Here is a 27354-nt window from a genome sequence, read left to right on the forward strand (position 1 = left end):
GGAAGAGGCTGCCATCCAGGGGCTGTGCACACGTGTCCAGCTGCGGTGCGGACAGTGAAAGACAAGTTTACAACCCACGGTGCGACAGTGCAGGAGGAGTGTCAGCCCTAAGGTCTGTTTATACAAGTACGTGGACTATGGCCTCTTGTAGGTGTCCCATCACTGGGCACAGAACACTCTGATGACAAAAGGACCCCTAAAGCTAGCTAGAAACACGGCGGGGGGGGGGGAGGCGGACAAAAAGGGACAACCTCTCCGTGTATGGACATACAATACTATACACAGCACCAAATATGTCACACCATCAAAGCGCTGTCTTGCACCGGCGGTGCACGCTCGGCGTCCTACCCCACGTGAAATGTGCACGCTTCACATGCAGACGCTGCGTGGGGTGAAGGGGCAGCCCGCAGGTCACAGCTCATCAGAACTGTCACTGGCCTGTCCATCCCAGACAGACATGCCGCTGCAAGCCTCCATAAGAATGTTTGTCCTTTACTGCTGGTAATTTCCGTACTGGCCCTGCAAGAGACCAAGACACAGATTACACCCCAACAGTCCTGCATAAGAGGGTCCACGCCCAAGGGTAAGACAGACTCCCGCCCCCCCGCCAACACCCAGGATGAGAGGTGGAGGGAACATAAAAGGCAAGCGACCAAACAGCCTCTGCCTGTTTCCACGAGGCAGGCAGATAAGCGGCCGTCCAGAAGCCACTCTCCAGGCTGCAGCGACTGATTTAGGTCAGAGGGTGGAAGAGGCTGGTTCACCCAGTCACACAGCAGCTCACTGTGCTGGGCCTGGTCCAGGTGCCTCAAGTCACGTCCCCACCCTGAGCCTGCTGTGAACAGGTCTGTGACGGGCTCCCTCAGCCACAAACGACATTGGCACCACTTCCGGCACACTCGGGAACATTCCACACTGCTCTCTTCAAGGTCAAAAAGGTTTCCTCCTTAATTACCCTGCCCTGGGCTTGTTTACTCGTGTTGAAAACTCATCCTCTAAGTATGACTGGTTCATGATCTCTCTTTAGAGAGCAGGGTGAGAAGCATTTAAAAGAATAAAATACAGGACCTTCCTATTCAGGTACCTGAGAGAAACACCCGTCATCCATGTGGTGCCTTGAGATTTCATTAGCCGTGTAAACGGTCATTAGTGCCTATGACCCAGCACAAAAGGCCACCGATGCACAATGAGCCCTTGCAAGGGGCTCTCTTCAAAGGAGGTTCCAAACATGCCCAGGATAAGTCTCCTCCCGCCCCACTGCCCTGCTCCTGCCCTGAGCTGCAGACGCCAAGGCTCCTCCTGACCGACTCGCATGAGACACACCTGGCCGCCTCAGGACCTCTGCACGGCTGCGTCCCGAGGCTGGCTCACCCTCATCCTCATGTCCTGGCCCCGTGGCACCTCTGCTGAGAGGCCCCCGGACACTTACATTCACCCCTCATGGGTTTCTCTCCCACCAGGAGGGGCTGACATCCATCATCTACCGCTTCTCCTCCACGCCTCCAGGTGGAAGTCAGAGGCATCTGAAATTAAGCTTGATTTCCTCTCCACAGCCCTCTGCACCCCGAGGAACGGCAACTGCCTCAAGCAGCCCAGGCTGAAACCCCTGGGGCCGCCCCGACCCGCCTCTCCTACACGCCCCACGTCCAGCCCACCGGCAACTCCTGCTGGCACTACCTCTGAGGGCACCTAGAGTCCCGGGGCCTCTCGCCCCTCTCCAGCAGCCACCGTGCTGTCACCAAAGGCTCCGATGGCCTCCAGGGCCCCACCCCACGCAGAGCAGATCCTCGTCAGGGGCGCGAGGCCTCCCTGCCGTCCCGGGAGCCTGAGCGGCTCTGCTCAGGTCTGAGGGCCTCACTGTCGCCCGAGAGGGCCTCCCCGACCTGGTCTACGCCCGCCCTGCCCCCCGTCGTTCTGTCCCTTTGCCCTCTGGGTCCTCTTCTCAGAACTACCTGCCGCTGCTCCATCGCGGTGCCAACAGCGCCCGGCTGTGTCAGGCGAGATACAAGCTCTAGAATCTGCCTCGTCGCCGGGGCCCCCAGGCGCGCACCAGACGCCCGACGCTGCTAGGCGCGCGGGGAACACCCGAGGCGTGAAAGGACAAGGACACACAGCCAGCTGTGTCTGACCGAAGAGGTAATTTTTAAAAACCTTACAGGCTCAGAGAATAAACGTTCTGGAGGGACACTGGGTGCCAGTTCACCCTGTGTTATTGTTTCTCTTGACGACCAGGGAAACCTTCGTCACGTCTGACGCACACGGGGGCTGCGAGTCTGGAAACGGGCAGAAGGCTTGCCTGCTCGTAGCCGTAAGGCCGCTGCTGCTGGGCGGACGGGCCCGTCTGAGACGCTCGGTAGCTTCCGTACTGCTGGCCTTGTCCCTGCTGGTAGCTGGAGTACTGCGAGGGGGCGCCCTGGGCAGGCCCTAGAACACACGCGGGAGCCGTGAGACCACCCCATGCCCCCGTCCGCCCGAGCCCCTGACGCTGGTACCCGTTCTCCCTCCACATTAAGCCCGTGCAGTGAAAGCGCCACAGCTGGCGGCTGCGCGGAGTCCCGCGTGGTTCGCAGCTGTGCTCCCAGCACCACCCGGACGGAGCCTGGGGGCCACTCTCAGTGCCCCGGGCCCGCTTCCTGGGACCAGCTTACACCAGTCACGGTGGTCACCGTAAACACGGGAGTCGGACACACAGCAAAATGGTGAAAACGCGCGTGGGACGGTAATTGTGCCTCCGGAGCCTAAGTAGATGGTTTAGGAGAAACTGACAAAGGCCGAGTGTTTTTTCCAAAATTGGCTGTTTCTAGGGCTGGGGCACGGGAAACACTGTGGTCCCAGAAGGAAGAAAGTGCTCTAAACCAAAAGGATGGGGCACGTCCAAGGGCCACAGGCACCAACCTGAGCTCCCAAGAGGCAGGGCTGAGACGGTTTGAACAATAAAATAAAGAAGTTTAGATCGTAACTCAATGTGTAAAATCAATACCCGTGAGCACCTACCAATATAAATAAACGATCAATAACTAAGTGAATGGAGGAGAAGAGACCCATCTTCCCTACAGAAGAATTCCAAATAATCTATGTAGACCAGCGGTCCCCAACCTTTTTGGCACCAGGGACTGGTTTCATGGAAGACAATTTTTCCACGGACGGGGGAGGGGGGGATGGCTCAGGCGGTGATGTGAGCGCTGGGGAGTGGCAGATGAAGCCTCGCTCACTCGCCCACCGCTCACCTCCTGCTGTGCGGCCTGGGTCCTAACCGGCGCGGACCGGTACTGGTCCAAGGCCCAGGAGTTGGGGACCCCTGATGTACACAGTGCCCCCTCGAGTGGGGCTGGACCCAGTGATGTCAGAGTCTGGAGGAGGAGAGGGAAGGAAGCCCGACACTGGGGAGGCCTGGCAGACGCCCTTGACCATGTGACCAAGGCCAGACTCAACGGAGGCAAGTCATGCCCACAGGAGGGGACGCAAAGGCGCTTCGCCGTGGTCTTCTTTCCAGAACCCAGGCCAGACAAACCCAACCTGAGGGGGCGTCTAGGCAGTGCCCGCCCAGCCCTCCTCAAAAGTGCCAAGGTCAAGAGGGATGAGGAAAGTCTGAGGAACTTTCGCAGCCCAAGGAGCTGTGGGGCTGATGTCATGTGGGATCCTGGCCTGGTCCCGTACAGAGAAGGACATGCAGGAGAGCCAGTGAGATCCGAAGAAACTGGCTCAGTCCACGTCCATGCACCAACCTTGGTTTCTTAGCTGTGACCACAGGGCCCTGGTAATGGACGAGGTTAACCATGGGGGGACTCTCAGCTTTCCTCACAGCTTTTCCAGAAATCTACAACTGTTCCAAAATAAGAAGCCTGCTGGGCGCCCACCGAATGACCGCGTTCCTGTGATGCCCCCCGCCACCGCTTACCATAGCCTTGCTGCTGCCCGGGGTAGCTCTGCTGGTTGGGGTACTGCTGCTGGGAGTACGTCTGCTGCTGGGCTGTGCCCTGCTGGTACCCCGCCTGCTGCTGGCTGTACTGTGAGTTTCCTGCAGAGGGAAGGAGACATGAGCTCATTTCCAGAGAGCAATGGCAGCTCCGCTGTCCCTCGAGGCATGGGCAGCTGTGGGTTCCCTAGACCGAGTCCACTGCTCCAGCACCTCTTCTTTTCCACAACAATTCAAATTATTTTATTTTATTGGGTTGGCCAAAAAGCTCCTTCAGTTTTTAAGTAAAAATAAAACACAGTTTTCATTTTCACCAAAAACTTTATAGAACAACGTATTCACCGTTTTGTTCCACTACCTTCTGCCATTTTCCAGGTAACTTCATAATTCCATCTTCCCAAAACTTTTCATCCTTTTGAGCAAAGAACTGTTCCAGGTGCCTTTTACCGTCTTCCAGGGAATTGAAATTTTTCCATTAAGGGAATTCTGTAAAGACCGAAAAAAATGAAAATCCAAAGGTGCAATGTCTGGTGAATATGGTGGATGAATCAGAACTTCCCAGCCAAGCTGTAACAGTTTTTGCCTGGTCATCAAAGAAACAAGGAGTCTTGCCTTATCCTGATGGAAGATTATGCGTTTCCTGCTGACTAATTCTGGACGCTTTTTGTCGAGTGCTGCTTCCAGTTGGTCTAATTGGGAGCAGTACTTGTTGGAATTAATCATTTGGCTTTCTGGAAGGAGCTCATAATAGAGGACTCCCTTCCAGTCCCACCATATACACAACTTCACCTTCTTCGGATGAAGACCATCCTTTGGTGTGGTTGTTGGTGGTTTATTTCGCTTGCCCCCTTGTCTTCTTCTGTTCCATATTACTGTACAGTATCCACTTTTCATCGCCCGTCACAATTTGTTTTAAAAACAGAACATTTTGGTTACGTTTAAGTAGAGAATCACAAGAGGAAATACAGTCAAGAAGGTTTTTTTTGCTTAACTCATGTGTGGAACCCAAACATCAAAGCGATTAACATAACCAAGCTGGTGCAAATGATCTTCAGAGCTTGATTTGTATATTTTGAGTATGTCAGCTATCTCCCGCGTGGTACAACGTTGATTGCTCTCAGTTAATGTCTTGATTTGATCGCTGTCAACTTCAACTGGTCTACCCGACCATGGGGCATCATCCAGCGAGAAATCTCCACGTGAAACTTCGCAGAGCACTTCTGACACGTTGGATCAGTCGCAGCACCTTCTCCACACACTGCACAAATCTGTTTTTGCATTCTGGTTGCGATTTTACCTTTCTTGAAATAACAAAGCATAATAGGCCAAAAATGTTGCTTTTTTTCTTCCATCTTCAATATTAAAATGGCTGCACAAAAATTCACCAGTTTTGATTTTTTTTTTTAATTTTGTTTTGTTTTGTTTTGTTTTGCGGTACACGGGCCTCTCACTGCTGTGGCCTCTCCTGTTGCGGAGCACAGGCTCCGGACGTGCAGGCCCAGCGGCCATGGCTCACGGGCCCAGCCGCTCCGCGGCATGTGGGATCTTCCCGGACCGGGGCACGAACCCGCGTCCCCTGCATCGGCAGGCGGACTCCCAACCACTGCGCCACCAGGGAAGCCCTGATTTTTTTTTTTTTAAATGCACAGGTATGACAGCTGTCACATACAATCTAACAAAATTACAAAATTGTTTCAAATGAAGTTAAAGACAGCTAAGCGCTACTAGAGCCATCTTACAGCGAAACCGAATGAACTTTTTGGCCAATACAATACTTTCTCTTACTGTCTTATAGAAATACAAATATATCGCCAAAGTGAAAAGGTTAATGCAATTAAGACAAAGACCAATACCAGTGTTGTAGGTAAACTGTGTCCCCCAAAAGAGCTGTTGAGGTCCTGACCCCAGGAACCTGTGGCCTCATTTGGAAATAGGGTCTTTGCAGATGTAATTAGTTAAAGGGAGGTCATACAAGGTTAGGGTGGGCCCTAATCCAGTGGCTGATGTCCTTCTAAGAAGAAGGAGATCTGGACACAGACACAGGGAAAAGCCGTATGATCCCCACAGTTCAAAGGGACCCCAGAAGTTTTGGGACACCCTCGTCTTATTGGCAAACATGCAAGCCAGGGTTCCAGCTCAGACCTGTAATGTGTTTTCCTGTGACTTTATGAACGAAAAGAGGCAGACGTTTGCCCTTGTGTTCTGCATCTATATGTGGGTACAGTCCCAGAGATGTTTTAGGTTCACTTACTTTTTCTTTTCCCAGAGAAAATGGCTTAATTCTCATTTTCAAAACTCTAACTAGCCAGCCAGCACCCGTGCTAAAGCCTCATTTTGGAAGGAAGCTCCTGGTAAGAAAATAACTGGGAGAGCAGTAAACGTATTACCAAGTAATTACCAACAGTTAAAGGGAGTATTGGGGACTTCCCTGGTGGCGCAGGGGTTAAGAATCCACCTGCCAATGCAGGGGACAGGGGTTCGAGCCCCGGTCCGGGAAGAGCCCACATGCCGCGGAGCAACTAAGCCCGTGTGCCACAACTACTGAGCCTGCGCTCTGGAGCCGGCGAGCCACAACTGCTGAGCCCATGTGCCGCAACTACTGAAGCCTGCATGCCTAGAGCCCGTGCTCTGCAACAGGAGAGGCCACCGCAGTGAGAAGCCCGCGCACCGCAACGAAGAGTAGCCCCCACTCGCCGCAACTAGAGAAAGCCCACACACAGCAAAGACCCAATGCAGCCAAAAATAAATACATAAAATAAATAAATTTTTTAAAAAAGGGAGTATTAACAACGATTTAAAAATCTTTCTACGTGTGTAATGGAAAAGAACCTAAAAAAAGAATATATATATACGTGTGTCTGTGTGTGTGTGTGTGTGTGTGTGTGTGTATAACTGAATCACTTTGCTGTACAGCTGAAACACAACACTGTAAATCAACTATATTTAAACAAAACTTTAAAAATACATTAATAAAAATCTTGCTACGAAGTCTTCCTAATGCAGGTCTTAAGAGTTTTAGATTGGTGTAGAGACTAAATTCCATTCTGTTTTCAAAACACCTTTATAAGAAAACCAATTTAAGTTTAGTTTCATCGTTTTTTTCAAAACCACAGTGTCTGGCCTTTAACCACAGAGTGTGGGTCTTTCTCTGCATGAGACCCCGTCCTCTAGCAGGAGCAGGCGGGGCGAGGGGACCCGGGGTGTTTACCCCCTGTGGCACCAGACAGCCTGGAAAGGAGGGCTGCTTGTGGTTTTCTTGTTCTTGTCTTTGTTTTTAGTTAATTAAGTTTTTTATAGATTTTTTTTCATTTAAAATATTTTTATTTTATTGTTTATTTATTTATTTTTGGCTGCGTTGGGTCCTTGTTGCTGCACGCGGGCTTTCTCTAGTGGTGGCAAGCAGGGGCCACTCTTTGTTGCGGTGCACAGGCTTCTCACTGCAGTGGTTTCTCTTGTTGCGAAGCACGGGCTCTACGCACATGGGCTTCAGTAGTTGTGGCTCACGGGCTCTAGAGTGCAGGCTCAGTAGTTGTGGCACGTGGGCTCAGTAGTTGCGGCATGCAGTCTCAGTAGTTGTGGCACACAGGCTCAGTAGTTGTGGCACGTGGGCTCAGTCATTGTGGCGCGTGGGCTCTAGATTGCAGGCTTAGTAGTTGTGGTGCATGGGCTTAGTTGCTCCGCAGCATGTGGGATCTTCCCGGACCAGGGCTCGAACCCGTGTCCCCTGCATTGGCAGACGGATTCTTAACCACTGCACCAACCAGGGAAGTCCAGTAAAATGTAAGTATTTTAAAACTGGGATCCTGATAATGTACATTTTAGAATAACAGCTTTATTGAGAGCGAATTCATGTAGAAAGGCTTAAAACCCCATAAGGAAGTTCAATTTCCAGCTGCACAGAACAATGAAGGAACACATGCTCTACAGCACAGGAGCTCTTCTCCAAAGTGGGCTCTGAGGAATCTGCTGGGTTTTCTGATTGGTCATCATCTAAGGAAACACCTTGACAGCTGCTCCCTCCTCACAACCATGACCGGTCCCAGCAACAATGGCCGATGGGACGGCCGATGGCCGAGGAGGCGTCAGTGACCAGTGGAGACCCAGGTTCACTGTCTTTGTGAGGAATGCATCGGAGAAATTCATCAGAGACTTGGCAGGTTTTCTCCAGGGTTTCAGAGTTATGGGGTCAGTCTGCATATTCTCATGTCTTACAACCCCTTTTCTCTTTCTAGGATAACGGGTAAAGGAGTTAATTCACAGCAGCAGCCGCCGTGGCCTAGACACAGCAGGTGTGCAGGGGGTGAGAACCCGGCGCAACTCTCACGCACCCAGAAAAACCTTCTCTTGACCCGGGGCCAAATCCCAGTAGAAGATGGACCTGTATGGACAACTCTGAAAGGAGAGAGGCAGGACTTCTTTGAACAAGCCTGAGCGATTCTCAGGAGGGTTTCGTGGGAGCAGCAGAGCTGGGGAGCCCAGACTGCTCTTCCTAGAACAGCCTGGGACAGCGACAGCGGCTCCAGGGCCTTCCCTCCACCACTGGCCGGTACAACGACTTCTCTTGTTTTTCCTCTCCTTTTCATCTGTTTCTATCTTTAAGAATCTCGCAACATTCTGTGACATGGCCGTGAAAAAAGGAACCACTTATTTGTGAAAGAAGAGGCTGGTGTTGTCATTAAACGTGGCAGGAACGTGGCCGTAGGACAGCCAGAGGTGCTAATGCACAGGGTGACCGACCCGTCTATACAGCCTTGTCGCCAAGCAAGGATGAGCCTCGGGGACCCGCGTGGCAGCCATTTGGGGCGGAGCCGTCCCCACCATCCCCAACGCCTGATCACAGTCACCGTCGCCATCGGGGGAAACGCCCCAAACAGCGGTGCTGCAACCCCAGGACTGGGGGGTGTGGGCGGGTCTGGGGGGCCACAGGGTTAGTGCTTTGATTTTCAGTAAGTTTGACTTCTAACTGGGCGATTCAGAAATAAAAAAACAAACCAAGTCCGTCTTCAACAGGTCCGGGGAGGAAGGCCCCCTCCCCCGCCCAGCCTCATCACCTCCATCGCTGTCCCAGGTGTTTCTCCAGAGCCTGTCTGTGGTGTGTGTGCTCTTAGCGCCCTTTGTTTTACGCAGCAGGTGGCACCCGGACACCCTGGTCCTGTACACCTGGCATGACCCGGGGGAACATGCCACAGAAGCGCCCTGGGCGTGTCACAGCGGACACTGGCTCTGTCCAGCCCTTGCTCCTGCAAACCTCACAGACAGGAAATGCCATCGGGACTTCCAGGTTTCCTCTGCAGTGGCCCCGACAGCAACAGTGTCCTGCTCGGCTGGGTTGGCCATGCCCTGGTCCCTTCCTGACACTGGTCCTCTCATTCCGGGGACCCCACAGGGCTCCTGCCAGATACCACCTCCTGTGCACAACCCCAGGACCAGCCACCCGTGCCCCTCGAGGTTCCCCATCCGCCTGCGGGACAAACCTAATTACTAGAAAGTTCTTTCTGTTGGCTTCAGGCGACCCCCTTATTGCTCCCACCCAACATCCTGCCCTTCTCAGGGCCGCAGGCCACTTATGCGCCCAGCCCTCTCAAAGCAAACTCCCCCCCGCACCTCCCACCCTAGGCAAGACCCGGCAGGCCACCGGCTGCGGTATGGCCGGTACCGTGTTAACACGTGCAGGGATCATTAACAAGGCGGAACAAAATGCTTCCAGATCCAGGAGGAAACTGCGTCATATGCCACACTTGCCTTAAAAGAAGTCCCTGAATGTTTTAGCAAACTCATCAATTACGAAAGACAATCGTACGCAACCCAAAGCGAGGGTACAGAACTGTGCCCTTCAGACTGCAACGAGCTCATCCCGGGGAGCAGCGCGCGAGGCAGGCGGGGGCCCTCCCGCGGAGGAGGCTGAGCCCCGCTTTCCTGGAGGGGGAGGGGAGCAGGGTCGAGGAGGGGAAGTGGGGAGTTAGTGTTTATTGGGGACAGCGTGTCAGGTTGGGGAGGCGAGAAGGCTCTGAGATGATGTGGCGATGACGGTGGTCGCACAACAGTATGAACGTGCTTAGTGCCACCGAACTGTGCACTTAAAAATGGTTAAAATGGTAAACTTTACGTTTTTTACAACTTAAAAAAAGTCACCCCAAAAGTCACATTTTCGAGTCACCTGTTCTGTACATATCATCTGCCTTTTCCTCTCCGGGCCCCTGGCAGCCTTGCCATTGTCCCCAGTCCTGACGTCCAGACCAAGGCCCAGGACCACGCCGCGCTGTGAGCTTAATGGCTCCTCTCCTCTCGGGGCCCCTGGGGCGGCAGGAAGTCCCCGCACCTGAGAACCGTGTGAGAACCGACTATGCCTGTTTCTTCCCGAATCCGTGTTTGGTGACGTCACCTCGGCGGCTTTATCGGCGCCTGGCCCCCATCTCCATACGCCCCACGCCCGTCGGGCCCGGAACCTGAGGCCCGGCCACCTTACCGCCCTCGTAGTAGTGCTGCGTGGACTCCTCAAACGACCGGTCATAGCTCTGCTCCGTGTAGGACGCCGGCTGGTAGGCGTAATCGCCATGTCCTGCAAGCAAACAGGGTGCCCTGCAGTCAGCGGAGGCCCCAGCTGCCCAGACCCAGGAGAGGCCGCGTGAACTCGGCCGTCGGGTCAGGAGACCCCGGCGCTGGGTGCAGTCCGGTTTCCCTAGACGGAACCCACGGGGGCACTTCCTGCCGACAGGCAGCTGCGGTTCCCTCACTTTAAAGTGCAGACGGCCACCTGCCCCTCGGGGCAGCGTGAGGACCAACCAGCCACGGTTACAGAGTGTACTCAGTGGCCGATGCGTGACACGCACGTGGACGTCAGCTTTTAAAGTCGCCACACGGTCACCATCCCCCTGCCGGCTCCCTTCGGAGCGCGTGACACCTCGTGAGGCCCGGCCACCATTCCACAGGGGGGTCAGGGCTTGCCCTTCCCCGGTCTTGGCCACCTCCCCAGCACCAGACCTGCTCACACACCCTGCCTGGGGGGTCCTCCCCAAATCCCACCCGTCCTCTGCGGCCATGTTAAACGCCACCTCCACAAACCCTGGGGCCATTTGAAGATGCCTGAAAGGTGACACGGAAAAGGAAAAGAAGCTGCAGAAGTTGTAGCTGAGCAGCTGGGAGGGGAGCGTCACGGGACAGTCGGCTCACGCTCGTCACCTTCCTGAGAGCACCTCACGGTGAACTCGCGTCCAGCCTCAGGACTGCGCACCCCGCCCCAGGCGGCCAGTGCCGGAAGCTCCTCTCAGCAGAGGCCCGCCGCCCGCCCCCAAAGGGGACTCGCTCTGGGGTCTGAATCGGGAACGACCAGCGAGCAGCGGACGGAAGCCACTGCGGCCTCACCGTCAGGGTAGTACTGCTGGCTCATGGGCTCCGAGGCGGCCTGGCCATGGCCGTACTGCTCGCCGCCGTAGTACTCCTCCTGGCCCAGGTACTGCTGGGACGAGCCTAGGGGACAGCGCCGGACGTCACCTCCCCGAGCCCCAGAACCTCCCCAACGGGCCCCCAATCAGAGGACACTCCACCAGGCCCGCCCGGGGGACACGGGGAGGCCTGCCCCAGGCACTGCACACACTGCCCCTCCCCCACCGGTTCCCTGCACCGGGGGCGGGGCCTCACCTTGCTGGGAGGGCCGGTAGGGCGCCATGGGCCGCTGCCCCATCATGCTGCCCGCCTGCCCGCTCTGGCCCATCATGGCCATGGACTGGCCCTGGTAGTGCTGGCTCCCGCCCTGGGCCGCGCTGTAGTGGGACGAGGCTGCCTGCTGGTGCATCATGGACACTGGGGGACACGACAGACCCCGTGTAACCCACGAAGCTCCTGGGCGGCACCCCGCAGACCCGCCTGAGCCCTCCTCCCGGGCTGGGCCTGTGCAGCTCTGCCCCGCGAGGCCACGCCACCCTTCCTGCCAACGCGCCTTTGGGCGACTCATAAAATGTGAAATGCCGGCCCCCACGCCCCTAAGTCCCCAAGGCTGGTCCCAGAGGAGCCTATCGCCTCGCCCTCCCCCAAGACCCAGGTCTCGAAGGCTCCAGTGGGGGCCCCGCCTGCCTGTCCTTTCCTGCCACCCCTGCTCGGGACCCTCCAGGGCAGCACCGTCCAGCACAGGGGACATGAGCCACGTCAGAGAATGAGAAGAAACAGGGGGAATCTATTTCAGTGACATTTTATTTGACTCTATATATCCGAACTAGATTGTCTTCAATGTGTAATTAGCGTAGCGAGAGCTAAGGAGATAATTCACATCCTCTTTTTCTGTTCTAAGCCTTTGAACCTCCATGCGTCTGACTGTCGTGGGACACCCTGGTTGGGACCTGACGCTTCCCAAGTGCTCAAGGCCCTGCAGCCCTACCTGCCCCTCAGCCTCCCACTCCTGTGCACTGGCTGCCACCCAGTCCTCCCAGCGGGGCGGCTGCTGCCCCTCCCCAGAGCCTCCCCTGAAGCCGCCCAGCCCCCGGCCCTCGCCCCTTGGGGGTTTCCGGAGGAGGGTGGCCCTGGGGACCACGATGGCCTGCGCTGGAGGGGAGCGGGGGTCTCTGGGGATGGTACCTGGGTTGGACTGCATGTTGATGTTGGCCCGGGACACGTAGCTGCTGATGGCGCCCTGGCCCTGCAGGGGGATGCTCTGCGAGGCCGGTCCCGAGTGGCTGTAGCCGGGCCCCGAGCCGTGGCTGCTGCCGGACATGCTCATGGAGGTGGTGGGCAGCGTGCTCTGCGCCGTCTGCTGCAGGGTCACGTGGTTCGGACCTGCCAGGGCGGTGGCGGGGGGGGCGCGCTGAAACCCCCCAAAGACCACCTCTGACGGCAGCCCTGGCCTCGCGCTAGGGCCTCCCCCCCGCCCCCCGGACCAGCTTCCTTCACGCGGCTGTTGGGGGGAGGCTGACCATGGTCAAGGACGCAACGAGCGAGGGACACGGGCGCGTGACCAGGAAATGCACACACGTGCTGAGCGCGCAGAGGGGCCGCCTGCTCCCTGTTACCTTTATCAATGGTTCCCGACGGCTAGTGGCGGTTCTCAACCCAAGGACAGGAGCCCCACACGGAAGCCCGCGCTCTGAGGTGACGCTGCCCCAGTTCGCAGGGGACCTGGAATAAGGGCCTTATCCCTCCGCGTCACCCCGAGCACGTGCGCCTGCAGCAGGGCCTCCGGTAGAAGAGGGTCCCCACCGCGGTGGCCGGCCACCCGGGAGCCCAGTCGGTGACCCCGTTGCCCCCCGGAACCAACCCAGAGCCCAGCGCGCCCAGGGCCGCTCACCGTTGCCGATCTGGGCCTGCATGAGGGAGGGTGGCGGCAGGCCCGCGCCGATGGCGTCGCTGAGGCTGCCCTGCGAGTGCAGGCCCTGGCCCGAGCCGCTCTGCGACAGCCCTCCGGGGCCCAGCGCCAGGCTCTGGGTTGGCGGCTGTGGCAGCGGGAAGGGCACCGAGAGGGTTAGCGTGGAGAAGGGCCACCAGGAGCCGCTCCGGGGGCTCAGCCGCCCTGAGACCCACAGCCATACTCCATGGCTGCCGGCCAGCACTTCCAGGGTGGGACACCGCCCTCATGCAGCTGGACGCCGCTGACTGCCGGCTCGGACACCTCAGGCCAAGATGGAAATGCTATGCCAAGCATTCCCCGGGCTTGGAGGTTTAAAGCCGGGCCCCCCTTTCCTGGGACTCAGGGAGCTGCGTCCACCTCACCTTGCCCACACCCGCCCCACCCCTCTTGGTCTCAGCTGGCCAGCCGGCTCTGGCCCTCACACCCCCTGTGCCCCAGGGCCCTTGCACAGCCTGTCCTGTGCTTCAGCACCGGGTTCCCAGGGTGCTCTCCCCCCCCAGCCCAAGCCCACCTCTGATCACAGGAGGCAGACGGGAGGTGGAGCTCACCAGTGACCCCTGGCAACCTCACCTCCCAGATCTGGACCAAAGAGCAGCCCCGAAGGTTTGGACAACGCTGTCTACACCTGGGCCCCCCCACCCCGTGGCAGGCACTCACGGCGGGCAGCAGGGACTGCATGTTCTGGTTAGAATCCGCGATCGTGGCCAGGTAGACCAGGTTCCGGTGCAGGATCTGCTGGTACCTGCAGGTGAGGGTGCGGTTGAGGGGGAGGAGGGTGTGCACGGGCAGGCGGCACAGTGCTCTGCGGTCCAGGATGAGGGGGGAGACCCCCGACCTGGTGGCCAAGGGGGAGTGGCTGCCGGGTCAGTTCAGAGAATGGGGGGGGCCCTGGGGTCACACGAGGTCCCACCTGGAGGAGCTCGCTGTCCCCTGGTGCGGCTGGCCTGGGCCCCCCCAGTGGTCCCCTCTCCCCCACACTCCCACTCCCCTCCAAACCTGCCCACCTCTCCCTGGGGAGCCACCCAGGGGCGCTGACCCAGCAGCTTAGCTGACCCTGAGGCCCCACTCGCTCAGGCCACCAAGCCCCAGAGGCAGCCGGGACGGGCACGGGCGGCCACGCCACTCACTGGGTGCACTCGGCCGTCTTGCCCTTGCTCTGATAGTCCAGGATGCACTGGATCAGGTGGTGGTTCTCGTCCAGCATCTGAAGGAGAAGCAGACGTGAGCGGGGGAACACGGTGCGTCCGCGGGCGGCCCGCTGCGGGGCTCGCGAGCCCCGGCTCACGGCTCACGCGGCCCAGCGGTGCCCGTCAGCAGAACCGCCCCCTCACGGCCCCATCCAGCAGGGCCGGGCACTTTCCACATCCCTGTGCCAAGCGTGCAGCCCTGCAGGCACCAGGGCCCATCCCTCCGCACACCCGCCCTACGCCCCCAGTCCAGGTTCTCACTCTGCACAGGACACCCACAGCCTGCAGGACCCGTTTTCTAGGGCCCTTGGCCCCGGTGCTTCTGTCCAGCAAGGGTGGACCCGGAGTCTGGAGTGTCAGGCCCACAAATCACGGCCACACGGTGGGGACTCCGGGGGGGGCCACCTGCACCCCTGCGAGCATCTCCTAGACCCACGAAGCTGCTGCCCCAGGACGGCCACTCGGCGACAGCACCTGGGTGGCCCGTGGAGACAGGAGGGGACAGAGGCCGCAGAAGAGGGAGGAAGGTCGCATGGGAGCGTGGGAGGGGCCGCACATGGCTGGCCAGGAGGCCTGGCGTGGACACTCCCCACCTGGACGTGGGGCGGGGGTAGGGGGACCCGAGCGCCGAGGGCCAGCCCTGCCGCGGCCTTGCTCGCCTCTCCCTCCCCGCTCAGCCCCTGAGCCTTCAGGGTTGCTTTCCCTTGTTCGGGTTTTTTTAGTTATAACCTCCTCCTCTATGCTTGAGTGTTTTCTCCCCACTGTGGAGATGATGCCCAAATTCAGCCATTCCCACCCTGGCCAAGGAGCCGGCCCGAGACAGGGAACCACCAGAGGGCGCTCTGGGCTGGGGCTGCCGGTGGGGCCCACCCATAGGCAGGCGATCAAACCCAGGGGGACTGGGCATCCCGGCCGTTTGCCCAGGAAGACTTCCCCAGATGAATTAAGAAAGAAAAACAACCACCAAAGGCCATGTCCTCTCCCTCTCAGAGCCACCCTTAAAAGGCTCCACGGGCTCTACCTCCTGGCCTCACGGTGCCCGGCAGGAATCCTCTCCCGAGGCCACACACTCCGCACGCACGGGTGTCCATTTCAGCGTCATTCGTGTCAGCTCGAAAAAGGGGGGACGCCAAACGCTCAATGACGGGACGACTTAAGCAATGACAGGAAACCAAACCACAGGATGAGTCGTCAACCGGACATTACAAACGTCTTTGTAGTTTTTACAAGCCGGAGAAAAATGTTACACTGTTAGGATATTTTTTTTTAAGCAAGGTACTAACTTCACTGAGATGAAGTTTTCCATAACTTCACCTCAGTGAAGTTACGGAAAAAAGACCAGGACACATTGCGGGGAGGATGGCGGGCTGGGTGTGCGCTGAGGTCCAAACCCTCCCAGACCTGGCTGGTGGGAAAGGGGTGAAGACAGTAACCCTTCACCAGGACAAAGTGAACACAGCTGAAACAGCAGCGCAGGCAGCAGGATTCTAGAAGCGGAAGCAACTGCAAGAGCAAGAACTGAATTAGCAGAACCCAGGTGCCGGATGTGACGCAGACCCACACTGGGGACCCACCAGGCTTGGGAGGGTTGAGGCTCTGGGACCTTCCCCACAGCTACCTGGCAGGAGTCCCCAAGGGGGGATTCAGGGCAAATGACCAGCCCGGGAGGAAAGTACCAGACATCGACAGCAGGGGGACACCTCTAGCCAAGACCTCAGATGGGTGACCCGCACCAGCGTTTCCCGGAAGCCTGTAAATTAGATCCAACAAAACCAGCGGCAGAGGCCAAAAGCTGGAGGAGACGAAGATTATGCAAGAAGGAAACTTAAAATACAAAAAGAAAGAAAACCCAACTATTATTAATATCCTCAAAGATAAAAGAAGTTATTGGATCTATTTTTTTAAAATAACACACTATTAAACAGAACAGAGAACAAAAAGAGCTCTGGGGTATTTAAAATACATTGACCACGACAAAAAAATCGACAGAAGAGTTGGAACATGAAGTAGTAGAAAACTCCTAGACAGCGGAGCAAAAGACCAATGTAGAAAACAGAAAGGGTAATGAAATTGAAGGACAATCCAAATGGCCAAAAACAATTCTTCTAGGACTTTCAGAAAGACAGGAAGGAAGAAATGCATCCAAAAATAATTGTTCAAGGGACTTCCCTGGCGGTCCAGTGGTAAAGGATCCGCCTTCCAATGCAGGGGACGCGGGTTCGACCCCTGGTCTGGGAACTAAGATCCCACATGCCGTGGGGCTACTAAGCCCACGTGCCTCAACTAGAGAGCCCACGTGCCGCAAACTACAGAGTCCATGCCCTCTGGAGCCCGTGCACCATAACCAGAGAAGAGAAAACCCGCATGCTACAACTAGAGAGAAAAAAAATCTGCACACCACAACTAGAGAGCAGCCCGTGCACCACAACGAAGAACCCGTGCCACAATGAAAGGTCCTGCATGCCACAACTAAGACCTGACGCAGCCAAAAAAATTAAATAAATAAATAAAATTTATAAAAAACAAAAATAATTGTTCAAGACTTTTCCTCAGAAATTGAAGGATGTGAATGTCCAGATGGAAAGGTTCTCAAAGGACCCAGCTTGACAAACACACTGGGGCACAGCAAGGTCCTAAAAATGAATGGAGTGAAAAGCACAGTACTGAGCACCTCCACACAGGATAGAAGCTTCGGGCAGCAAAGGAGCAATGGCCCAATTGCGAGGGAGACTCTACAGAAGCGACGACAGGATCAAAAGCAGGAACCCCTGAGTGACGAACAAATCCTCGAGGGACTTCCAGAGGAGGGATGACAGGAGCCTAAGAGAGACACTGAGGAGGGATAACAGGACCTGAGAGAGACTTCATGAGGGGAGATACCCTGATCCTGAGGAAGACTTTCGAAGGAGTGATGAGCTGATCCTGAGAGAGACTCCTGAGGAGGGATGGTGCAAATCTGAGGGGACTTTCTGAGGAGGGGTGAACCGATCTCGAAGGAGACTTCTGCAGGGGGTGACCTGACCCTGAGGGAGACTTTCTGGGGGAAAATGACCTGATTCTGAGGAGACTTCCTGAGGAAGAATGACCTGATCCTGAGGGAGACTTCCTGAGGAAGAATGACCCAACCCTGAGGGAGACTTTCTGAGGAAGAATGACCCGACCCTGAGGAGACTTTCCGGGGGGAAATGACCTGATTCTGAGGGAGACTTCCTGAGGAAGAATGACCTGATCCTGAGGGAGACTTTCTGAGGAAGAATGACCTGATCCTGAGGGAGACTTTCTGAGGAAGAATGACCCGATCCTGAGGGAGACTTCCTGAAGATGGATGGCCCAGATCAGTCAGAGGCTTCCTAAGGAGGGACAACCCTATCCTTGGAAAGACTTTCTGAGAGGGATTACCCAATCCCCAGGGAGACTTCCTGAAGAGAATGACCTGACACTGCGGGAGACTTTCAGAAAAGTCCTGACCCGATCCTGTGGGGGAGATTCTGAGGAGTGATGACCTGATCCTGAGAGGCAGTTTCTGAGGAGGGATGACCCCATCCTGAGAGAGATTTCCTGAGGAAGGATTAGCCAATTCTGACGGGGACTTTCTGAAAAGAATAACCTGACTAAAGGTGTCTTTCAGAGCAGAAAGACTGACAGACTACCTGAGCTGAGGAGGCTTCCATGGCTGGAAGAAAGTCTGGGATAAACTAGTGAGAAGTGATTAAAAATAAAGTGAGGGGTCTTCCCTGGTGGCGCAGTGGTTAAGAATCCGCCTGCCAGTGCAGGGGACACGGGTTCGATCCCTGGTCCGGGAAGATCCCACATGCTGCGGAGCAACTAAGCCCGTGCGCCGCAACTACTGAGCCTGCACTCTAGAGCCCGCAAGCCACAACTACTGAGCCCGCGTGCCACAACTACTGAAGCCCGCGCACCTAAAGACCCTGCTCCGCAACAAGAGAAGCCACTGCAATGAGCAGCCTGTGCACCACAACGAAGAGTAGCCCCCGCTCACCGCAACTAGAGAAAGGCCATGCGCAGCAATGAAGAAACAAAGCAGCCGAAGATAAATAAATAAAAATAAATAAATTTATTTAAAAAAAAAAGTGAGATTGCCAACTGCAGGGAAAAGACAAGACTGGGCAGGAAATAAGATCATGTGATCCTGCATGGAACAACGGTTTCATCATCACAGCCAGAGGTGAATCTAATCCCAACCACCAGGAAGCCATACTGGGGCAACGGGAGCACAGGTGTGTGGTGGGGGAGGGGCATGCAAATGAGCCAAGTCCCCCTTTTCCATCATCATCATGTGAGGCCAGCAAATGTTATGGACTGAGTATCTGCTGTCCCACCAAAACTCCTATGTTGAAGCCCTAACTCCCAATGTGATGACACCCAGACGTGGGGCCTTTGGGAGGTAATTAGGTTTAGATGAGGTCATGGGGGTAGAGTCCCCATCAGGAGATCACTGCCTTTGTGAGAAGGAGACAACCCCAGAGCATCCTCTGTCTGCTGTGTGAAGACAGCGAGAAGATGACGGTCTGCAAGCCAGGGAGCAGGTCCTCACTGGGAATCAACTCTGCCACCACCTTGGTCTCGGACTTGCTGTGACTAATGAATGTCCATGGTATTCTGTTATCATAGCCTCAGTGCATTAAGTCAACAGACAACGCTTAAAGCTAAAAGCATTCCAGAAGTAGCCACTTGGTTTAGCAATGATGAGAGCCAGAGGGTGCTGCTGGGAGGTGGGAAACAGCACAGGGGTGGAAGAATGACCCCTAATTTTTAATACAAGCTCCACAGCACTATTTGATTCTTTATGTGCAGGCAGGTTTTGCTGAGTAATCTAATCTAACCTAGAAACAAGAAATAGGTGACAGGAGGGAAACCCTGGCTCTCTCCAGATTGGAGATTAGAATATAGATCTTATTTCTTACATGCCTTTGTGTTCACTGAAATTTCTAAGAGAGGCATTTGTTACTGTTATCATTTAAAAGGTGATTTTATTTTTATTATTTTTTTAAAGTTTCTTTTTTTGATCTTTAAAATTTTTTAATTTTTTTCCTTTTTTCTATTTCTTTAATATTGGAGTATAGCTGATTTACAACATTGTGTAAGAGGTGATTTTCAAGTGTCTGGGATTGCCAGGGCTGGGTGGGTCCAGGGGCTTACCTACACTTCTCTCTCCCTGGTGTGTGTCTAAAAATGTGTACCCTAGTACACAGCTGAAAAATAAAGTCACCACTTAACTGACGGGAAGATTAGCAATCTGCTTCTTCACGTACTTATTGCTGTGTCTCCTGAGCTTCCTCACACGTGATTCTGTGTATTCCTGCACAGAAGGCACATGCCTCACTCTCTGCCCTCTTGGGAAGCCTGATTTTCTATAGATTCAGGGGTGACGGGGCAGGTGATGTCGCAGAGAAAGGCTCTGAAGCCTGAGGGCTGAAACCCAAGTGCCAGGCGTGGCCCAGGGCCTCCGGAGGCGAGGATGCTGGGGGCAGGGAGTAGAGACGGTGGCCACATCATCTGGAAGAGCTGGAGCTCAGCATCGAGGGCCACAGCCGCCGAGTGGTGGTGAGATCCCCGTCTCTGAAGGCCTGTCCTAGGCCCAGGAGAGCGTGATGGAGAGGCGGCCAGACCCCACTCATGCTCATGGCAGAGCAGGCAGCAGGCGGCCGGAGCTGGGGAGAGATGGCCGTGGGCACACGTCTGCTTGGTGCCACGAGGCGGCAGCGTGTCGATCATGATTTTAGCAGCGGACACCCCGGTGGGCACCCAGGGATGGCATCTGGGCCGTGGCTGGAAAGCTGACCGGGAACGTGCCGGTGGAGGTGAGAGGAAGGGCAGCTCAGGTGGAGGGGACAGCACAGGTAAAAGGCCTGGTGGAGCAGGGCACGTCCAAAAACGGAGACAAAGTTCCAGGAACCTGGAGAAGAGGGTGTGGCACGTCGGAGACGGGGAACGGTGGGGCAGCTGGGGGACAGGGAGTCCTGTGCCCAGCAAAGAGGGTGACTTTCTGAACCTGAGCCTGGGATGACTGCAGAGGCTGATGGGACCAAGGTCACAACACACACGGGCGCCTCCGTTACCCGCTGCTGCATCACAAACATCCCCACGTGCCGTGGTGAAAGCGACAGTTCCTTAGTTCTCGTGATTCTGGGCTGTCAGGGTGGGTCTGCTGCGGGTCTCACGTGGGCTCAGCACTGGGGTCAGGTCGGGGCCTTCTGCATGTGGTCACCCTGGTGGTCTCAGGGCTCCGAGAGGGCACCTGAAGGCACAGGCCTCACACCAAGCCTCCCCGTGGGGGCGGGAACACAGTGCAGACCTGGGGGGTGTCCCTCCTTGGCTGCTGTTTCTGTGACGATCAACCACAGGCTTTACAAGGGGCTGGACTCGGCTGTGAAGGAACTGATGACTGACATGGGAGCTCTGCTGCCCGTGGGCCTGCCTGGCCGTGAGGACACGCAGGGGAGGACGCAGGGCCCGGCTCAGGGGACATGTCTGGGGCTGCGGGCGCCACACGTGGGGTCCAGACTGGGTGGGTGAGGGAGCGAGGATGACAGGGAACTGGGAGGGCGAGGGACTGGGGGTCCTAGAGACCACAAAGAGCTGGGCTGGGGCCACCGGGGGAACCTGGGTAAGGATCTCTGAAGGGGGAGTGGTCCCTCACGACGACCCTGGAATAGGGGCCACAGAGGGGCCTGGAAGCCCTGAGGCTTGCCGCTGAGGGGGGCTCAGGTCACCCCACAATGGGCAGAAAGACCCTTCACAACCTCCCTGTGGCTGTTTTTGTAATTAACAAAGTTGCTGCCCTTTAAGTGGGAAGAGGTTCATGGATGGGCTGAAGTCCAGGCAGCCCCAAGGGAAGGGTGGGCCTTGCACCTCCCACCCTCGGTTGCCATTCCAGCCGACCTCGGATAGCTCTGGAAGCATCCCCTGCCCCCCGCCCCTGCTGCGTGCACACAGGGAACATTCCCATCCCGCTGGTCTCCCAGCCTCCCTGATATCTTGGAGACTGTCCCGTTTCAGCCACAAAGATGCCCCCCTCATTGTTTCCTAGGCTCCAGAGAATTCCACGGAACAAACAAACACGTGGTACTCAGTCAGTCTCTGGCTTCTGTAGCTACAAACAAGGCCACAGTGCATGCCCCCCACACATGGGGTGGACTCCACGTGAGATCAGTCTTGGGAACCACCCGAGGCATGAGCGGGACAAGCCCGGGGCCAGCTGGAGAGCTGGGCAAGCATCACCAGGTGGCTGAACCCTTCTTCCCACCGCAGCTCTCAGGACCGACGCTGCTAATTGATCAGGGCTTCTTCTCCCCAGCACACGGGCAACCACCACTGCAGGGGACGCACGAGCTGCACCGCAGACTCTGCTGATGGACGCTGACAGGACCCCTTCAAACATATTTACCTGATTGGAGAATCCGTGAATCAGGTGTGTGGGTTTCAAAAAACCCCAAACGTTACTCCCATGGTGTCCCTGGGAAGGGCTGGCCCCCGCCTCGTGGTCCTACCTGTGTCTGACACACGTGTTCAACTTCCAAAGACTCTAAGGACGCGATAAGACACGTTAACGTGGACACAACTGCAAACACATGTTCACCTTCCTCAAGCGACTTGGGGCCACCTCCTGTCTCGGTCACCACCACTCCGCCCCCGTGAGCGCAGCTCCCTCTGCCTCGACCCTGGACTCCAGGTGGCTTCCTGTGGTTTGGAATCTCCTCCCCTTCAGAATCCACTCATCACTTCCAGTCAAGGGTCCAATCAAAAGGCTGAGACCGTCACTTGCAAGGTCACGTGCCTTCCTGTGCCAGGTGATCACATCTAACCACGACGTCATCCTCCTTAAAACAAGGAACCTGAGGCCCAGCAGGGGCTGGGCTGTGCACTGTTACAGCTGAATGAGAGTCTGAACCCAGGAAACCACACCCCCCCAGCTCCACGGGACTCCTCCCTCACCCCATCCCAGGGCCCACTGCCCATCCTCCACCCCTGCAACAAAAAGAACCCCGAGCAGCCCCGGTGCAATCGCCCATCTGCTCGGGCCCGGGACCACGTTTCAGGAGCCTTCGCGGCACAAACATCTAGCACCTTCTCCCTGGAGCCTTTTGACTCCCGTCACGTTCACGCGGCAGGGTGCACAGTCGTGGTGCCCACCACAGAGCAGGAGGTCCAGGCTGGCCCGACTCTGCCCAGGTCCTGCGGCTTGGGCACGTCAGCACCTGGCCCCCCTCACTCCGGGGGTGGGGCTCCCGGGGATCGCAGGGGACTCCCAGCACAGAGGCCGGTGCCCAGGCCCTGACCACTGGCCCAGGGAACAGGCTAGGGGCAGAGGGCCGGGCAGTGGGGACACCTCGAGTGAGTGTCACAGGGCCCCTGACTGTGGCCCCTCCCTCCGCCTCCAGACTCTGGAAGACAGATACAGCCCTGGAAGAGGCAGGCGACTGCTTTAGGAAGGGATGGGTGGACTTTACCCAGGTGCTTCCATCGTCCACCAGAGGGCACCCAGGGCAACACCTGCGTTGGAGCAGCGCCTGCAGGAGGGCTCTGTGCCCAGTTTCACTGGGCAGAGGGGACAGAGGCCTGGCGGTGGCTGTTCCCTCCCGGAGAATACACTTCCCCACCCACAGGGACTGCACTCAGAGCCTCCATGGGGCAGGTTCAAGTGTGCTCAGGGGCAGCACCCTGGCCCGGATCCCATCCCCGCCCCTCCCCAGGGCTGGCCCCAAGGACCAGAGTGAAGGGACACGATCACTGCCATTCCCGGAGACCCTTCCCAGGTTCTGCTCACTGGGGAGAAAGCGCTTTCAGAAATGATTAATTAGCCAAGTTCGTGGGAGTCTCAGAGTCCCCAGGCCATCCTCAACTGTGAAGGCAGCTCTAATATTTTAAACGGCCAATTTACCTCCCTTACAAATTAGCCTACACATTCTTTTTTTTTTTTTAATATTTATTTGGTCGCTCCGGGTCTTAGTTGCGGCAGGCAGGCTCCTTAGTCTCAGCACGTGGGCTCCTTAGTTGCAGCATGCATGCGGGGTCTAGTTCCCAGACCAGGGCTCGAAGCCGGGCCCCCTGCACTGGGAGCGAGGAGTCTTAACCACTGCGCCACCAGGCAAGCCCCTGTCCCACATTCTATAAGAGAAGTTTCAGGTCTGAGAGAGCACAGGGCATCCCCCTGCAACCCAGATGGCCATCCCTTACCCCTGTGCGCCCGCCCCTGCCCCTGGGCACAGAGGACACGGGGACCAGGCCGCCGCCCTGTTGGTCTCACTCTCCCGTGCCAGGCCCATACCAGCTGCCCACCTGTCCCACAGCTCCTGTGGAGCCTGTCTCCCCCTGCACGAGGTGCTGGGGGTACAGAGGGACAAGCCACCATTCCCGCTCTCCGGCCAAGGAAACAAATTAAGGAAACCAATACAAACAGTAATGATAAAACTTACATTTATTAAGCAACTACTATGTGCTACGCGGCAATGAGGCCCCACACGGCAGCCAAGGCCCGCTCCCGGGGGCCCCTCCAACGTGCCCCAGCCCAGCTGTGCGGCCCACGGAGACGGTGGCAGCCCCACCCCCACCGGTGGCGTCTGGAGCACGGCCTCTGGTCCCAAACCAGGGAGAGCAGCGCAGGGCAGGTTCTGGCCTGCAGGCCAGCTGGCCAGCTACAGGGCCACTGGAGTTTGCTGAGACACGGCTCACCTCCACCTCAGGACCTCTGGCAAAGTCACGTCCCCTGTGGTTCTCACCTGCGTCGCACCTGCATTAATGCTATGCTTGGTCACCACAAGCAAAACCACCTGAGCACGCAGCCCAGGTGCCCCAGATCAGGCTGGCTCTCCCAGCCCCGCCGCTTTTGGCGCCTGTACCTGCTCCCTGCAGACCAAAGGCAGGACCACCCAAGACTTCCTCAGTCTTTGAGACCCTTCCTACCCCTGCTCCTTGGTTCTCCTTGTCTGGTACACCCCTCCCCCACGCATCCTCTTTTATGAGTTGAACTGTGTCCCTCAAAATGATACGTTCAAGTCCTAACTCCCAGTGTCTGTGATCAGGGCCTTATTTGGAAATAGGGTCTTTGCAAATGTAATCAACTTACATTTGAGGTCACACGGATTCGGGTGGGCCCTAAATCTTGTGACTGGTGTCCTTATGAGAAAAGGGAAATTGGACACAGAGACACACACAGGAAGAGGGGCCACATGAAGATGGAGGCAGAGGTGGGGGGGACGCGTCTGCGAGACGAGGAGCTCCAAGGGCTGCCAGCAAACCCCAGAAGCTCAGAGGAAAGCCTGGAACAGATCCTCCCTCGGAACCCCAGGAAGGAACCAACCCTGCCAACACTGTGACTTCGGACTTCTGCCCACTGGAACTGTAAGAAAATTAATTTCTGCTGTTTTAAACTACCCCGTTTGTGGTAATCTGTTATGGCAGCCACAGGAAGCGAATACAACTGCCTATCCCAAACACTTGCACTAATGGAACCAGTGTCACAGATGCTCCAGCGTGTACCAGACACTGACTATGCCGGACACTGTGCCAACCTGGGAAGACAACAAGAACAGGTCAGCGACACGAAAACCTGGGAGCCCAAGTGATGTGTCAAAGTGCTATACTCACCACATGACTCTCAAGGGGGCATGACGAGGGGACATTTCAGTGGGGCCTTGAAGGCAGAGTAGGAGTTTGCCGGGCAGGCTCCTATCCAAACATACTCTAAGGACAAGACTATACTTCTTGCTCTCTGACTACCTTGCACGCTTCCAAGGAACCCCTGGCTTTTCTCCATGCTCTGAGCATGAGCACGTGCTGTGGACACAGAGTGCAGAACACGGACCTCTCATGCCCTCTCAGGACACCAGTAAAAGAGCCCCGGGTATGTATATTTACGGACAAAACAGCAAGGTGAGTACACGGACTGCGAGCCCTACCAGGTCAAATCAGGTGACAGCCTAAGGTGAAGACCCATCTCCAAAGGTCAGCAGGCAGATTTTCTGCCCCGGGATGCAGTCTTTCTGGTCTGAGGTTTGGAAGCAGTGCTCCAACACACACTTTTGCCTGGAGACTTTGGGGAGCTTTAATAGGGGGTGGGTGCAAAGTGCAAATAACTGGATGAATGTTGATGCCAAGGCACCTTCAGGAACAGTGACTACACTCATCACACTTAAGCTCCATAAAGCCAGGGTCCGCAGAGGCCCTTGGGCTGCCAGCATGTGCATCTGAGCCACAACGCTCGACTCCGCCCAGCCCATTGTCCCACCCAGAAGTCACTGTCGGGGCAGAGCCGCTGTCTGGGCTCTACCTTAGCAGTGGGCACTCAGCCTCCCTATACCTGTCCCCTGATTGATAAAATGTGGATGACAATAACCACCACGAGAAAGTAAATGAACTAAGACCTGCAAAGCCCTCAGAATAAGGCCTGGTATACAGTAAGCACCCCATAAGTGTTGACTAAACAAATAAAAACACCCCACTTTTAAACCTGTATTTCTCCTGCTCCTCAAGTCATCTCTTTCCTATTTAGCGTTTACTGAGGCTTCTAATTTGTCAAAACCAGTCACAGCAAAAGTAATCTCAAAATAGCCAAGAGGCTGAGGACAAGTCCCCCAGGTCCTGTCACGTCATCAAGGAAGAAGGGCTATGACCATCAAGGTGAGTCCCTTGGGGAAAAAGGAGGCTCATGGAAACCAAGGGATACTGCCAAGGACCCCAGATTAGAAAAGAAAACAACGTAGCTACCAAAGACACTGAGAAAATTCAAATGGGAACGACTAACACCCCCTTTCTTCTGAGCTTATCTTCTAAACACAAACAGCAGGAAAATTTAAATCTCAATTTCAAAACTTAAGGCTTTGTTAAAGGTGCCCCCAAGCCCAGAAGGTTATCTCTAGAAAACCACGAGGCCAAACTTACAGAACGCGGGCAAGGCTGTAAAGCGAATCTGTAAAGTTTCTGTTAGGTGAGAAGGTTGGCCAGGTGTCACGCTGAAAAACAATTTGACACTCGAATAAGGGTGGCGAAGCTTGGCCAGCAGGTCAGCCCCGAGGTGTCGCGCGCTCCTTAAAGGGTTGCGGGGCTGCTGGAACGTCGTCCCACACTCTGGATGCGCCCCTTTGTGCCTCGGACTGCCAACACCTAAGGCGGCGGGCGTGGCCGGGTCCCCGTCGCCCCATGCGCCCCGTGGCGCCTCCACCAGTCAAGCTGCGCGCAGGGACCGGGGACGCCCACCTCGCAGAGTCACGGCTTTCACCAGCCAGGTGGGTCCCCTTAGCGCGCCGAGCGGCCAGCGGACACCACCCCGCGGGCACCCGGTCCCGCCGCCTTGCGCCCCTGCCCGCAGACCCTGGTCCCGAAAGCGGCGGGTCCCCACTGTGCCTGGCGCGGCCCGGGGTCGTTCACGGCTTGGCTCCGCCGACACCACCCCGCGGGCCGCCCCGCGCCCCCGCCCAGGCTGGCGCACGCCGGCCGCGAAGCGCGCGCCGGGCCACGGCGGGGTCGCGGCGGTCGACTGCGCCCCGGCTTTGTTCGAGCCCCGCGCCCGCCGGCTGCCCTCGACCCGGCCCGGCACCCGCCCGCACCCCGCGACCCCGCAGCCCCGGCCCGCGGCCCCCAGCCCACCTTCTGGATGGTTTGCTGCGTGACCTCCCCTTTGCCTCTCGGCCGGGCGGACGCGAAGGCCACCGACATGGTCGTGGGTGCGGGATCAGTCCGAGATCATCGGGGTTTATTCTCCGGCTGCTCTCGGCGGCCAGAGGCGCTCATTCTCCGCAGTCGCTGGGGGGCGGGGGGCGTGGGGGGCGCCGCGCCGTGGGCTCGCCCGCCCCTGCGCCGCCGCGTTGCCCTCGGGCCCGCCGCGCCGCCGCCCCGCCCACCGCCTCAGCCTGAGGACGAGCCCCACACGGCGCCCCCGGGCGGCCGCTCTGCGCCCC

At 56.9% G+C, this 27354-nt stretch overlaps 1 protein-coding gene across 1 annotated transcript; it reads right to left on the reverse strand.

Moving 5' to 3' along the window:
* Positions 1-27168, reverse strand: SS18L1 (SS18L1 subunit of BAF chromatin remodeling complex). The gene is made up of 11 exons (XM_060124767.1): positions 27044-27168; positions 14378-14454; positions 13908-13992; positions 13191-13335; positions 12485-12682; positions 11555-11716; positions 11279-11383; positions 10383-10475; positions 3899-4018; positions 2297-2424; positions 1-519 (listed from the first exon to the last, which is right to left on the reverse strand). Exons 1-11 carry the CDS (start codon positions 27110-27112, stop codon positions 493-495), a joined length of 1209 nt encoding a protein of 402 aa, XP_059980750.1. The 5' UTR covers positions 27113-27168; the 3' UTR covers positions 1-492.
* Positions 27169-27354: the final 186 nt, after the last annotated feature.

Source organism: Lagenorhynchus albirostris, chromosome 15, assembly GCF_949774975.1.
Source record: "Lagenorhynchus albirostris chromosome 15, mLagAlb1.1, whole genome shotgun sequence".
Taxonomy (NCBI): domain Eukaryota; kingdom Metazoa; phylum Chordata; class Mammalia; order Artiodactyla; family Delphinidae; genus Lagenorhynchus; species Lagenorhynchus albirostris.